Genomic DNA, 15,630 nt, shown 5'->3' on the forward strand with positions numbered 1-15,630 from the left:
CTAACCTGCTTAGGAAGCCACATGTAAAATGAGTGAGGATGTCAACTTTCACGCAAATATTATTTGCCCCAGTTTAAGATTCAGTTCCTAATTAGACTGGGGATTACTCCTATGTACATATATCAAATGGTTGTTTTGTTAAGTAATACTTCCAATTCAGAGATTTAAATATTTTCAAAGTCCTTCTATATCATTGCCATATCTTTTTATAACCAACTATAATTCTTCATACCAGAACAATACTGATGTAAATTTCTAGATTTAGAATTCTGCAAAGATAGAGTTAAACACGATTTGGACTCTGGCTACATAAGGGAAACTGGAATTGTTCAAAGCTGCAGTCTTCAGCTCCCAAAGACAGCTACAGTAACTTTCTGAACAGATTGGGTTAAATATTTTTACAGACCCATTCTCTGATGATAAGGCGGTAATAAGAAGTGCAGTGCAACACTCCAAAGGGTTCCAAATCTCACAAGCCTCTTTGTATGTGATGCTCTCGCAGTGAAGAAGATTCCCTGGGTTATAAAGATGAAGAGGCTACTTCTTCTGGTGCTGATTTCAATCTGCTGGGCTGATCATCATTCAGACAACTACACTCTAGATCATGACAGAGTGATTCACATCCAAGGTAAGAAAACACACGTTCTCTTATGAAAGTCAAATTAATTGCAAGTTCCTTGGAGTTGGGATGCTTGGTTGGTGCTTCTGAATTTTAGTTCTGCTGCATTGACTTTTTCTTTTCCTTTCTGTTAATTGGTGAACACGCTCTCCGCGGGCGTGTGACTGCCGTTGCATTTCAGTAGGGCTAAGAACTGAGGACGATCAAAGTGGAATGACTTAAGAACGTCCAGCTGCAGGGGGTCGATGCCATTGTTCAAGGCTTTTTAGTACAGTGGCTGTCTTCTAAGTAGAATGCAGGGCATAAAGTTTATTTAAATGTAAGCAAGAGCAGGGAGACAGAGGAAGTGAAACTTAGGATGTAAGGTCATTTCTGTGAGAGTAATCATTAAGAAACACAGTGTGAAAATGAAAGTCAGACAAGCTAAGGTTCAGGAGAGTAACTCACCTTGTGACCATCTCCTCTGGTAAAGCTTCCGTTTCCCACGGACCAGTATATTGCTCCTGCATATTTCTATCCAGCTCAGCTGAACCCTAACGCTGAGAGCTGTAGCAAGATTGGAGACTGCATGCAGTACAATGCAGCTGTTTCCTCAGTCCCAGCTTCAGATGAGGGACATCCTGCATTAGGAAAGCTGAGAGACTTATGCAGTAAGAGGAGAGTTTTAAAGGAGCTGCAGCATCTCTCTTTGCCCTTGGATGCTGAATAATTAAAATAAGAATTATTATAGACCTGAACAGCTTAAACATATGATGATATTAATTTTAGATGAACTCAGTTTGGGGACAAGAGGCATTATAAGTTTGCCAAGAGACATAAAACATGAAGTTATATCTTCAAGGTCAAAAGCATAGTCTCAGAAAACTGCCATCCCCTGTTGGAAAGTATGGTTTGTGAAGGTCAAATGAGAGTGTAAGTCTTGCTAGAAGTATTTCCCTGCATATATTATGACTACACAAAAAGGATTCTGAATTTGACAGTGTCTAGCTATTTTAGACATCTCTCTTTCAGTTCTCTTTGCTTCCTACAGCTTTAATGTTTTCCAATGTTGGACCGTGAAAAGGAATTATATAATCATAAATTTAACTATGCAAGCTGCTGACTCAGCTATTTCTTTAACGTGTATAGTAGAATCAAAGCTGTCTCCCAAAGGCTGTACGGCATTTATACACAGCGATGTATAAATCTCATGATTTATGAGAAATCATAAATTTCTTGAGAAAGGAGAACATCCTTGAACATCTAATCACAGAATTCAATTTAGCCAAAATAGTAATACCTCATCATTAACAGTAGCAGTTTTAAATCCTATGTAAAATAAATTTTGGCTGTGGTTTCAAGTAATTATTAAATTTGTTACATTATTAACTATGTACAAAACATTTAGTCCAAACTGCACCCAGAGTATGAAAATACTATTTTTAAAATACTCCCGAGGAGTCTATAAGTCAGACTCAAGTTTTTTTAGCAAGGAAAACTTTTGTTGCTCCAGCCTTTCCAACCCCATATACTCTGCTGAAATTTAGTGCAAAGGAATTTTTGACACAAATGATCAGAATTATCCAGATCATTTGCATACAATACCCATTTTTTTTAAGTGACTGGATACTCCACTTCATTTTAATTGTAAATTCATATTCTTAGAAAGTTACTCACAGCTTTCAAGTAATAAAACTACAAAGCCTATACTTTGTTTGGGGAAGTTGATACTGAAATGTGACTTGAGACATGATCCTAAGTCCGGAATTTATTTTAAAATTGCTCTAAATACCCATCATTGTTATTTTTGTGTAATAAAAAGTTCTCTTTTTCCTTTATGATTGCACTCAGATTGAACTTTCTTTTTCTTCAGTCCTTCAGAGAAACGCCTCCAAGTGGTCTGCCATAATTTCAATTGTCTTTTACAACACAAAAGTAAACCATAGAGCACAGTAGATAATCATTGAAGCAGATGACCTTTACTACTTGTGGAAATCCTTTATTATTTTCTCACATTTAAAACTGTTATTTTTCAAACTTGGCCCAGAAGGAATTTAAGGGAGCTGAAATCCTCCTAAAATTTGATATGAATTTTACAGTCAGAAGATTAAATTAGTAATCTAAATCTCAAATTCCTGAATTAGACTGATAAGCAGTATGAGCTTCTCTCAGTTATAGAAAATTGTTCAAAATTCATGTTACTACAGAAACACCTTTTCTATCTCCCATTTTTCGTTAAATTTCTATTTTTGTACTCTAAGTTCTCCAGGCCTAAATAATAGTGGAGGAATAATGCACATCAACCTTGAATTCTCCTTGGCCACCATGGTAGAGATGTTCTATGCTTTAATACATTCTTGAGTCTCATGCATAAGAGTCACCTAATTACTTTTCTGAAGGCTTCCTCCCAATTTTGTCATGGAAGCTTCCACAGAGATATAGGCACAAAAAAACTTACTCTGGGTTAAAAAAAAAAAAAAAAAAAAAGTCGGGTTACCAGGGGGAAAAAAACAGCAAGTATAGACCCCTGTGCAAAGCATTTCTAGTAAAAAGCATTTTCTTGTGATGAAAACTCTCCCAACTTCCCATGGGGAAAAACACAGCTTTAAATAAAATTGTATGAGTACCAATTCATTCCCATTATTTTTGTTGTTGTTGTTCTTGTTGTTTAACCAATTTGGTTACACAAGAAAGAAATTTCACTTGTCCATGAAGTCTGCTGAAAATGTGTAGTCAGAATATTCGCCTGTATATCATATACTGTCCTCAATGTAGGGAAGGGTATTTCCTCAGTTACTTCTATCAGAAGAGATAGCTTTTGTTAATGTCTTCTCCATAATACTCTCAACTAATGGATTATACTCCTTATTTCATAAGGTGCCTCATCAAACAACTTATAAATCCTTTGAAACTTGAGGTCATTAAGAAGAATTTTGGGGGCGCCTGGGTGGCGCAGTTGGTTAGGCGTCTGCCTTCAGCTCGGGTCGTGATCTCAGGGTCCTGGGATTGAGGCTCGCTTTGGGCTTCCTGCTCAGCGGGGAGCTTGCTTCTCCCTCTCCCTCTGCCTGCTGCTCTGCCTACTTGTGCTCTCTCTCTACCTCTCTCAAATAGTCTTTAAAAAAAAAAAAATTTTTTTTTTTTTTTAAAGAAGAAGAATTTTGTATGGTGTACCAAATCACATAGAAGCACAAATTTTAAAACATTTAGATCGGGTCCAAAAACACTCTGTGTAGACTTTCAATTTCCAGAAGAAGTTCAGAGATGACGAATATACTTTATAAAATACAAGTCTAAAGACAGCAGAGAAGTGTTTTGACCATTTGCCCATTAACCAATGTGAAAAGCAATTATGGTTACACTGAATATTTAAGTGCTTGACCTTACACGGGTCAGAGAGTCAGCACTTTCTGCCTCTGGTGTTCAAGAAAGGGTCTTCTAATGGCAAGTTTAAGAATGTTAGACTTACTGCTACTTACTGGTTTTAGACCTTGGACAACTAACTTCATCTTTTCAGGTCTCAGTTACCGCATCTAGAAAACTGGGGATGATCACAGATTCCATAGAGCTTTGTGAGAATTAAATTAGATAATATATGGAAAACTGCCTAGTACTGAGCCTGGCACACAATAAGCTTCCAATAGATAACAGTTATTATTGTCATGGTTATTGCTTCCTAACCATCATAGAAAACTGACTTTTATGGGCTTGGGGGGGATGGGTTAAATGGGTGATGGAGATTAAGGATGGCATTTGTGATGAGCGCTGGGTGTTATGTGGAAGTGTCGATTCACTAAATTTCACACCTTAAACTAATGTTGCACTATATTTGAACTAACTAGAATTTAAATAAAAACATGGGAAAATATTAATGAAAATAATGGCAGCAACAAAAAAATGACTTTTAAATATAAAAGGGAGTACAAATACTGGTGGGAAAAGGTCAACGTTTCAAATTCATTTGTTAACAGAACCACTTCATTACCTTAGTTCTACAGAAATAAATATTTTCTAAGTTGCCTACTTTGTCCTCTTTAATTTCACAATTTAAGATTTCCCCAATAGTATTAAATGGCATCTGATCATTTTTACTTTCCTTATGGGAACTGAAGCTTTCCAAACTTAAGTAATATTTAAGGTGAACACATATAAGCTATTTTAAATTTTTTAAAATAATAATAAGAGGAAAACATAATGAATATCTGGAACCCCCACTGAAAGTGGACACTCCCACTCAGTGTGGTTGGCCCCCTCCAACTGGTGTGTGCCTCAAACAACACTTCTGTTCCAGTGTAACATGTGTTCCTTTGTGCTAACATGCCTCCCTTGCCTCATCACACTGTGAGCTTTGGAATACCCCAACTATTCAGTACTGCTTGGCACATAGTAGGTGCTTAACATATTTGTTGAAAAATGAATGAGTGTAATGAGATACTTCCAAATGACTACTCTCATAGTGAGAACTTCTGAAATCCTGTGGCATTCTCAGCATTTAGCAACACAGGATACACGGGTCGGTGTGGGCTAGATGAACATTATATGACTGCTTCCGTTCTGTAATGATTGGCATAAGTTAAATCATCATCTTTGGGATTTAAGAAGTTAAAAGAACAAGCATAGATCATCTAGATCAATATTCTATCATAGCAATGAAGAAATAAAGACCCACAGCTTTTGCGTTGCTTGTCCCAGGTGGCATGGTTTTGAGGGGAAGTTTCTCTCTGCTAATCTCCTCTCCTTCTTCAAATCTGGGATCATTTCCCACTTCCTTAATGAATTCTCCTGCCAACTACATTCTGCCCCTCCTCTGGAACCCCAGTCTCTCTCTCGCCTTCCTTTACTTTTCTCTATAACACTGGTTACCTAGTCTACTTATTTTATGTAATTGTATCCATTTCTGCCACCTGTGCCCTTCAGCTCCACAAGGGTAGGTAGGGAATCTTGGTCTGATGTATCTCAGTCACCTAAACCATGACCTGGCACATAGTAGGTGATCAATTCACGTTTGTGGAATAAATCCAGGACCCAAATCCAGGCGCTTTTCCTAATCAAGTCCCCGTCAGTCTTTCCAGAGCTCAGAGATGTCTTTCTAGTTCATGGAATGAGGGATGGCAGATGAGAAAGATGATTATGAGTTTGGGAGCAAATTCGGTCATATGCATGGCTCCCAAACTGCACACAGCACCTTACACGCCATCAGAGTGCACCCAGGGCAGGGCGCAGCAACCTGCCTAATGTGTATGTGACGCTTTGAAGAGTATTCAGATTACAAATGGCCACTGCAATGCTATCCTGTTCCTTATGTAATATCTGCAGAGTTGGGATCTGGTGGTGCAGAGTGGATCAAGGGGAGGGGGAGTGAATTTAATAATGTATGATCACAAACCATCCACAGAGCCAAGATTTCATGTGAGAACTAGATAAGCGTTCTTCCAGCTTAATTTCCTCTCTTCCACTTAAAACTCATCTGGACTCTGAGTCTGTTTTCAAAAGTTAAATTAATTCATTTTTGTATTTCTGAGGCAGGGTAATGCTATCTGCCACAACTGAAAAATCCACAAATATCAAACATATTTTCCAAATTGCATTTAGATAAACATATACACTATTAATGATCAATATTAATAATTCTATCTAGAAATTATTGGTTATAAAATATCAGCTAATTTAGTCATGACATTATAAAAATTAGCAACATCATGAGTATTGGATGAACTTTCTAAAATCTACTAGTTTATGACAGGACATAAAGCCAAATATGGTAATAAGAACCAATTACATTAAACACAGGCTTATCATTTGATCAAACTAAGACTGCCACCATATGAATATAATAGATGAGTCCCCAATGAAAAAAATGTGTATAAAGGCATACACATACATACGTAAAAATACTCAGGTACTCCATACATACATATATACACTTATTTAGGCGGCTATATGACAATACCATTGACGGGGTGGCTTATAAACAACAGAAACTTATTTCTCACAGTTCTGGAGTCTGAGAAGTCTAAAATCATAGCAGTGAGAGATTTGGTGTCTGATGAGAGCTAGCTTCCTGGTTCACAGATGACTGTCTTTTCTCTGTGAGCTCACAGGATGGAAAAGAACACGGGACCCCTCCTGGGTCTTTTTTTATAGGGGCATTAGTCCCACTCATGAGGGTTCTACCCTTGTGACCTAATCACATACCAAAGGCTCTACCTCTAAAATCCATTACATGGGGATCACTGTTTAACATATGAATTTTGAAGGGATACAAACATTCAGGCTACAGCGAGCTCCTAGTCCATTGGGCACTGGGGACAGAATGATGAACAAAACTCAGGGTCTTTGTCTTCATGCAGTTTTAATCTAGTGAGAGACAGACATTGCTAGGAGTATGGAACTACTGCCTATGGTAACTGATGGAAAGTTATGGAATGCTACAGAGAGAAGACAGCTTTATCTGTTATTAATTTTATTTAAACAGAAACATACCCAAAAAAGCAGTTGCTTTGAACTATAGATCTTAGTCAAACATGGCAATCCTTTTCTTCAACTACATGGTTGCTACCCAAGTGTAGTTACATGCATGTATAGTACATGCACACCCATGTATAGTGAAACATATATATACATACATAGGGGTTATGAATAGAAAAGGCAAGGACTGAAATGACTATAGATTAATACATAATTTCTGTAAATTCCTTCATCCGGGTTCAGAAATATGTATGTTTTCATACCAACTTTACATCTGATAGCGTTGCCCTAGTCTTCTCAGCATTTGTGTGTCCTTTTGAGAAAATCTGCAGTCACTTAATAAACACTGGCCTCTTTCATGCAAAGAATTGGGTTATTCTCTGAGGAAGGACAGACCATCTCCTCAGTGAGCTTGCTGACAAGAGTATTGGGCAAGAAAAAAGTGACAAAAAAGAATAAAATAAGTATTAAACAGAGGAGGAAATATGGAGAAAAGAGTAATTAGCTATTTTTTTAAAAAAAAAAACTCTTACTATTTAGAACTTTGTATCCATACTCACTGAACTTTTTGTCACATAGATTTAAATCCATAAAATACATCTTAAGAATATTTCTAAACTAATAACACCTAGAATGCTGATTCTATGTTATGCTATAAAACATATTAAAGCAATACATTTTAGACTGTTTCCAGGTATAAAAACCTACATTTAATAATCTCTTCAGGTAACAACAAATTCACACTACCAGCTATGGCTTTCTCTGAAATGGGCAAATCATGCAGGAAGCCAATAATTATTTGGAAACTTTCCCAAGTATCCAGAAAATCCATTAAATAAAGAAGACTTTCCCTTTGGTTGCAACTTTGCAAGAACCAATGTTGACTCAGCTAAAGCACTGACTTATAGCTTAATGGCTTAATGTTAAAGTAATCTTAACATGCTGTTTCTCTGGCTTTACTAGATATCAAGAAAAAAATATATTTGGATTTCTTTATTGCTTTGGCTTTTTATTTTAAACATAAAGTAGAAAATTCCTGTTTCAGGAAAGTCTTCTGGCATAGAAAAATCTACCAAAATGCTAAGAAGTTAATATATTCAATTAAGAGGTTATCAAAGTGATAATACCCAGGGGAGATAAATCTTTGTTATGGAAATATTTTCATTTCAAAATGAAGACATTAAAAGCATAAGAAATCTAAAAGTTCTATGAAATTTCTTCAAACATATTTTGTGTATGTTATACCAATAAACATGTGTGCCCCCAAATGACTATCAAGTAGTCAATACAAATAGTAGCCATTTTAATCTTGTTTTCATTACACATGTTGTTACTTGATTTCAGCGTTTACTCAGTGACTAGTTACCACATGTTAAGTTCTGAGCAGGATGTTTCCAGCCACTTTTGGATTACTCTGTGAAGTATATTGAACAACTTAAGTTAAACAAGAGTTCTCCCTACCTTTTCCAAACACTGTCCACTCAAAAGGGACAGGGACATTACAGGTAAAAACCCAGAAAGTCCATAGTCCACCATACATGAAGTTAACAAGGCATGTTAGAACCGGGAGCATTCACTACAGTCAAGTGTGTCAATTAGGTGAAGAAGGTAGGAAAAAAGAGTGTCTTACCTTGTTTCTGAAAGAGATTATAAATTTAAAATAAGAACACCATTGAAAACATATCTTTGAAGTGAGGAGACTCCTACCTCTAGATGATTCTATTTATAATGGTGCTCGCTTTGCCTCCTTGCTCTGCCTTGTTCCTACAAAGCACTGGGAACGATGTTTGTGTATTTTGCTCAGAGTTACTGAATGGTAGTGAAGGCACAGGTGAACGAGAGGTGGGGCAGTTAATGTTAGGTAGGTTTCCTTATAAGTCGCAATAGGCATTACATAAATTTCTTATGTTCTTAGTTATATGACTATACTTTTTTCACTATGGGTTTATGATTATCCGTGGCTAATAATTTTACTAGGAAAAAATAACATTTCACACAGGGGTCTTTGTTTGTTTGTTTGTTTGTTTTTGAGTAGAGGGGTAAATTTCAAAATTTGGTTCCCTAGCATAATGTGGGTTATGAGTAATTCTTACTTTCTTTTGAAAGGTGTCATAAATTATGCTGATAGGCTTTAAATCTCCAAAACCTGCACAGGATTATTTTTAATTCTTACTTTGCTTTGTCTTTTATGGCACAATCATTAACAAACGGTCTTAAGGCTTAAAGTACTGAAAAGCTGATTAGAGGGTTAGTACTGTACTTCACTGAGATTGTTTTCAGGTAAAAAGAATACTAGAAGATGAATAAAGTAACAGGTTTTTATAGACTGCCCACAACATATTAAGATCAACGTCGCTTCAAGACCAGGCTTCCTGAACTTTAGCTCCTACATATGTAATTAAATCAGTGAAACAAATGAACTCACAAACAATAAATAGAAAGGTGTTTTTAAGGGAAAAAATGTTATGAGGGGGCCCCCACAGGGTCATGGGATGAAGCTTTTAGAGGGGAGTCAGAGTCTGGAGGGGTTCTATGAGCTGAGATCTGAATTTTTTTTTTTTTTTTTTTTTTTGAGATCTGAATATTAAGCAGGAACGAGTCACATCAAAAGCCAGGGACAGGGCTCTCCAGGTGAATGAGTAACGAAAATTCTCTGAGAGGGCAGTAAACATGGCGCTTTCAAGCTCGAAAGAAGCTGGGGGGCTGCAGCCTCACCGTGAAGAGAGTAGGGTTTTAGATGAGGTGGACAGAATAAGCAGGAGTGAGGCCATAGTACTTTATATTTGGTCTAGAGTACAGAGTTCAGATTTTATTCTAAAAACATTGAAAAATGGTTAAAGATTGTGAGCAAGAGTGATGTAGTATGACTTACAAATACAAAAGACCTGTGAGTACTGGATTAGGGTGTTGCAAGAAGAAAGGTGAGATCCTTAGGGGGGTCTTGGGGTAGCTTAGGTGAGAAATCACAGTGGTGTGGACGCTCAGTGCTAGGACGCTAGTAGTGGAGATGGGTGGTAGAGAGAGAGAGATCAACCAATTAGGGGGGAAAGGAAAACGAAAGTAGAGATGGCAACACTTGCTGATAGACTGGATATAGAGATTAAGGGAAGAGTATATCAAACACACCTTCTAGATTGTGCCTTGAACAAACAAATGGATGGTGAGGCATAAATAAATTGAGGAAGATGGCGGAAAGGACATGTGTGGGCAGGGGAAGAGGGACTCAAGTTGTCCCTTCGGCATCCAGTATATGCCCAGCAGGTAGACGGATTTACTCATTTGGTACTCAGGGAAAAATACACTGCTAGAAAGTTTTGGAATCATCAGTACATAGTGCTATTTTTAGCCACGGGCCCACTGAGAACATCTGGAGAAGGGGGAAATGCAGGTAGAGATGAGGAGCTAGACTGGTCTGGGCTTTGGAAACACTCAGCTCCAACAGATAAGGTGAAAAGAGGATGCAGAGGTCACATATTTATTTTTTTTTTCTCATGTAATTTTTTAAAAATCTAAATGAATTGCAAGCATTTAAAAATAGGAGACATTGGGACGCCTGGGTGGCTCAGTTGGTTAAGCAGCTGCCTTCGGCTCGGGTCGTGATCTCAGCATCCTGGGATCGAGTCCCGCATCGGGCTCCTTGCTTGGCGGGGAGCCTGCTTCTCCCTCTGCCTCTGTCTATGCTCGCTCACTCTCTCTCCCTCTCTCTCTCTGACAAATAAATAAAATTAAAAAATTAAAAAAAAATAGGAGACATTTGCATGAAAATCCACATTTCTGACATCTGTTGAAAAGTCCAAAGACCTGCTATTTTTCAACCAGCATTCACATTGGACATCATCAGGGGGAACCAGTACCCTGCTCCCCTTCAGAACGGAGCATGCGTACACAGCAATGTCACGGTCCGTTCCACTCCCTGGTGTTCTCAGCACCATGGTGCTCCCATCAGTTCCCTCAGCCCTGCCCACCTGGGTATTTGCATTCGGTTTAGCTTTCATTTGTTTCGGCACTCATTACTGGACATGTTATAGGTTATCAATTTGATTGTTCATTAAGAAGCAAAAGATTCCTTTTGCCTCCAGGATTGACTCTGTGATAGTATTATCTTGAGGTCTTGCATACTAAGTGAAGACATTAACCATACCAGTGTATAAAACCAACAATGTCTTTTCTGCAAATTATGGATAACTGGACCTTACATCTCACCACAAAGTGGAAGTGGTCTGAGCAGAGTCAAGTAGATTTGAGCTCTAGTCCTTTACCACATAAAGACACATTTCTAATAATTAAAGAGTGTGTGGTTAATTACAGCCAAATGAAGAAGAATGACTCACGCTAATGTTTTGGTTTCCCCGTACCCTTTGAAAGAAACCTATATTACAAGTAAAATCTTGGAAAGTGTTTATATTAAGAATACCATTGATGATATTAGTGAAATATTCAAATGTTATTTTTCATTTTTTTCCTTAATCTATCACTGTGATAACCCAATTTGGTTTTTCAGTCTAAAATTATAGGAATTAATTACTATTTTTGTGCATAAGTCTTTGATATCATAAATAAATTTAAACTCTGAAAATTATTAACCAGAGCAGATAACCCTAAGATGACAACAATATTAAGATTGTCTCTATTTCTGGGGCAAGTTATATTGGATTTAGCAATGGCAATAATATTAATTAGTGAATATTTACATTTCAAACCACTATGTGTGATGCACAAGAGAAAATGGACTACCTAGGTCATCTCGTATAGCACTGTATGAAGGTGGTTATCCCCACCGAAGCTATGAGAGGTTCAAAGCTTGTCCCTACTCATATGGTTATTAAGTGGAAAGTTGAGATTCAAACTCAGGCAGGCTGATTCTCATGCTCCTAATACAGCTTCTGTCTAAGCCTTTTCTTAGAGACTGTTGAGTCCGTCAGTGTGTAAAGATTGGCTGTCATCTTCTATTCAATTGCTATAACTATGTCTCAGAAGAAATCAAATCACTATGAAAAAAAGTTTGATCATGGACCTTGAAGAAACTCTTCTTACGAGTATTCCTATTTTTTTTAAGACTTTATTTATTTGAGAGGAAGAGAGAGAGCAAGAGCGAGTACACAAGCAGTGGGAGAGGCAGAGGGAGAAGCAGACTCAGTGCTGATCAGGGAGCCCGACACAGGACTCAATCCCAGGACCCTGGGATTATGACCTTAGTCGAAGGCAGATGCTTAACCAGCTGAACCACCCAGGCACCCCCAAATTCTGTTGTCTTTTAGCGTTCCATACAGCACCTTCCTTCCACTACTTTATGAGTAATCTGTCTTACAATTCAAGTGAGTCAGTTAGCCTGGATTTTGTGTCATGTGTGAAAGTACATGGCCGGAGGCAGACCCTTAACCGATTGAGCCAGCCAGGTGCCCCAAGAATTGTTCCTGTTTCCTGGAGAAACCTGGCCACCGTGGGGATTGTTACAAGAAGGTAGAGAAGCTAGGTGGGGTGGCGGCTGCAGATGAATACATGCTGTCCCTATCCCCAAATGAAGACTATCCGGAATCCTCAGGGAAATGGAGAAGACAGGAAGAAGTTGGATTATATAGATACAGATTTGGGTTTTTTTGAAAAGGCTTCAAGGTGGTGCTCCTGAATGAGCTCCTGTCCTAGTAGATTAAAAGAATCATCCAAAGTTGATGAGATACGGATTTCTCAGAAACCAATGCCTTCCGGAAACTGTCTTCAGAAAGAGCACAGGAGAGAAGTCGATGTCAAAGATAGAAGCCAGTTTGCACACCTAGTACACTTTGGACCTCAGTAAGTATTGGGCAGTAAGAGCCACTGGGCACTCCCCATATGCCAGGCATAAAGTTAAGTTCTCAGTGAATCACCTCATTTAACTCTCATAAGAAACCTAGGAAAAAGGTGGCTTAACTCCATTTTACTCATGAGGAAAATGAGTCACAGAAAGGTTAAATGACACAGCGCGGGAGTCCATAAGCTTAACCAGTAAATTATGACTGACAAAAACAAAACAAAACAAACAAACAAACAAACAAAAAAACACCAGACTGAAAGGATAAGGAAAAACAAAGCCCACAAAGAACTTAGTCAGTGGACAGAATTAAACACCATCCTCACACTTTACTTCTTCCTGCTAGAAAAAAAGATGAAGACAGACTATTTTTCAGGATACTAACAGCTTTCAGGGTTACCTTCGAGAAAAGAGATTTTTATTTTTTTTTATTTTTTAAAAGATTTTTATTTATTTATTTGACAGACAGAGATCACAAGTAGGCAGAGAGGCAGGCAGAGAGAGAGAGAGAGAAGAGGAAACAGGCTCCATGCTGAGCAGAGAGCCCGACGTGGGGCTCAATCCCAGGACCCTGGGATCATGACCTGAGCCGAAGGCAGAGGCTTTAACCCACTGAGCCACCCAGGCGCCCAAGAAAAGAGATTTTTAAAGAGCATTCAGTGGATTGCCTACAGCTGCTTGGAGGCTCCAGATACCTGTTTCAAGCAAAGAAGCTCACCTTTGATCAGATTTATGTGGCAGACTTTTGTCTAAGACATCCTGTAGGAAGAAAAAGTTCCACCATCCCAGAAACAAAAACAAAACAAACAAACAACAAAAAAACCCCACCTTTAAAAAAAAAAAAAAAAGTGTCATAGATCAACCTACAGGCTCTAAAAGATGATAACATTTATCCTTATTTTTTACTATGAATTGTGGATAAGAGAATAACATGGTACCCATTTATGATGAACATCACTCAGAACAATACTGTATGCTGGTGTTGGGCAGTTTTCCGTTACAGAAGCAAGTTAGCTCTAAGGCAAGGAAGGCAGACGGATACCGTCAATCCCTAAGAGCACACACCGCAGCACATCACATGCTTGACAGGAAGGACACTTGCCATTTAAGGACATTGTGAAACCCCATTTCTAAGCACTTGGGTTCAGCTGCAGATTGATAGCAGCTAGTGGGGCACAGATGACACCATAGTTAGAGAGAAGGTGAGCCCCGGCAGGGGGCGGGGGCAGTGTGGGGAGGGGTGTGTCCTTAGAGCCTCTGAGTCCAAAAGGCAAGGTCACAGATGGTGAGAAAGAGCAGTGACTTTACACCAAAGAGCAGCCTTCACTTACTTATTTTTAGCACCGGACTTTTCCTTTACACTCAAAGCTAGACAGCAATCAGTACCTTGGTCAATGGTTTCTTAAAAGAAGAGGGAAAATGAAGTGAAATTGGCATGTTTGAAGACATGTTTAGAGAGAAGCTTTTTATTAGCAGAGCCATAGGTCTGCAACAATGTAATCCTGCAATCACAACAGTATACTGGGTTGTGGCTACCGGTTTCTTGTGTATCTCTCCGGAGACACTTTCGTCAAAGCTTTGTGTTTACTTATTTGTCAATTAAATTCCCTCAACTATTTTTTTTAGTGTGAGCGTAGGTGATATATTTGCATAGTTCAACTTTTTTCTAAATATCTAAGTATATACAGTGAAAATCTCCGGGATTCCTCTGCCAGATACTCACCTCACCTTCCCACAGGCTACCGATGTCATTAGTTTCTTGTCAATCCTTTCTCATACAGTTTAAGTAAATGTAACTGTTTCTTTTGAATTTATACAAACAGTAAGCAGCACACACACCCTTATGCGTCTTCAGGTCAGACTTTAAACTCCAGATGAGAGCAAAGGTGGTCTGAAATCCAAGCTGGTCTGAAAGCCAGATCAATAGGTCTTGACAGAAAGGACACGTGGGAAAGGGGCAAGAGGACAGAGGGCAAGAAGGGATTCTCGCTAGAGCTCAGGTCCACTCTTCCCGAGCTGCTGAGTCCCAGAGGAGAGGCTCAGGGTCCTCTGCAGCTCAGGAACAGCTGGGAAAGAAACAGAAGCTCAGTCTCTGACAGACTAAAAGCAACCAGCCCTCCGAAAGGACGCTAAAGGATGGGTGGGGAGAAAGGGGGACAGCCAGGACAGTGGAAAGGGCCCTCATAAAAGTTTCTGATGCACAGCTGACTAGACCCAACAGAATCATGGCCAAACAATGGGACCTTTGGACAACTGATGAGCAGCTTCAGGAAAAAAACTAGGTTCATTCCTGTCTGAAGGAAACAAAATCATGATTCAGAGTTAAAGGTTAATGAGTAAGACGCTCCTTAATTTTTTCCTAAAGTATGTATTCTAGTCTAGTGTAACAAGCTACAGTTAGAAACACAAGTCTAACCTATGTATTCTGCTTATTGGGTTTTTCGTATGTGTTTCATTGTTCCTTTAAAACGTTTTCATCTTTGAGCTACATTATGATATAAAGTAAATGCAGCCACACCCACATCTGGTGCCGTAGGTAGCTCAGGCTCCAGGCAGCCCGAGCCTGTGTCACACACAGACCTTGCATGCCAAGCACTACCCTGGAGTGGGAGGAACGGTGTTAACAAGGCATGTCCCAGAGACACAGGGATCATTTTCAGAAGATTAGGGTAAGCAAAGCCATAAGGATATAAACCCATCTTGGTTGCTCATCCTCCAGCAGGTTTGGCTCCTATCTGATATTTTTGCCGTGTCTTCGCCACAAGTATCTTTGCTGCAG

At 38.8% G+C, this 15,630-nt stretch overlaps 1 protein-coding gene across 1 annotated transcript in view; it reads left to right on the plus strand.

Moving 5' to 3' along the window:
- The first annotated feature begins 507 nt into the window (after positions 1–507).
- Positions 508–15,630, plus strand: part of HAPLN1 (hyaluronan and proteoglycan link protein 1) — a 33,814-nt gene continuing 18,691 nt past the window's right edge. The window contains exon 1 of the mRNA XM_080804898.1: positions 508–628. Within this exon, the coding sequence (XP_080661024.1) occupies positions 529–628 (100 nt within the window). The 5' untranslated portion in view covers positions 508–528. The remainder of the gene's footprint in view (positions 629–15,630) is intronic.

This window comes from Martes martes (genome assembly GCF_963455335.1).
Source record: "Martes martes genome assembly, chromosome: 5".
Taxonomy (NCBI): Eukaryota; Metazoa; Chordata; class Mammalia; order Carnivora; family Mustelidae; genus Martes; species Martes martes.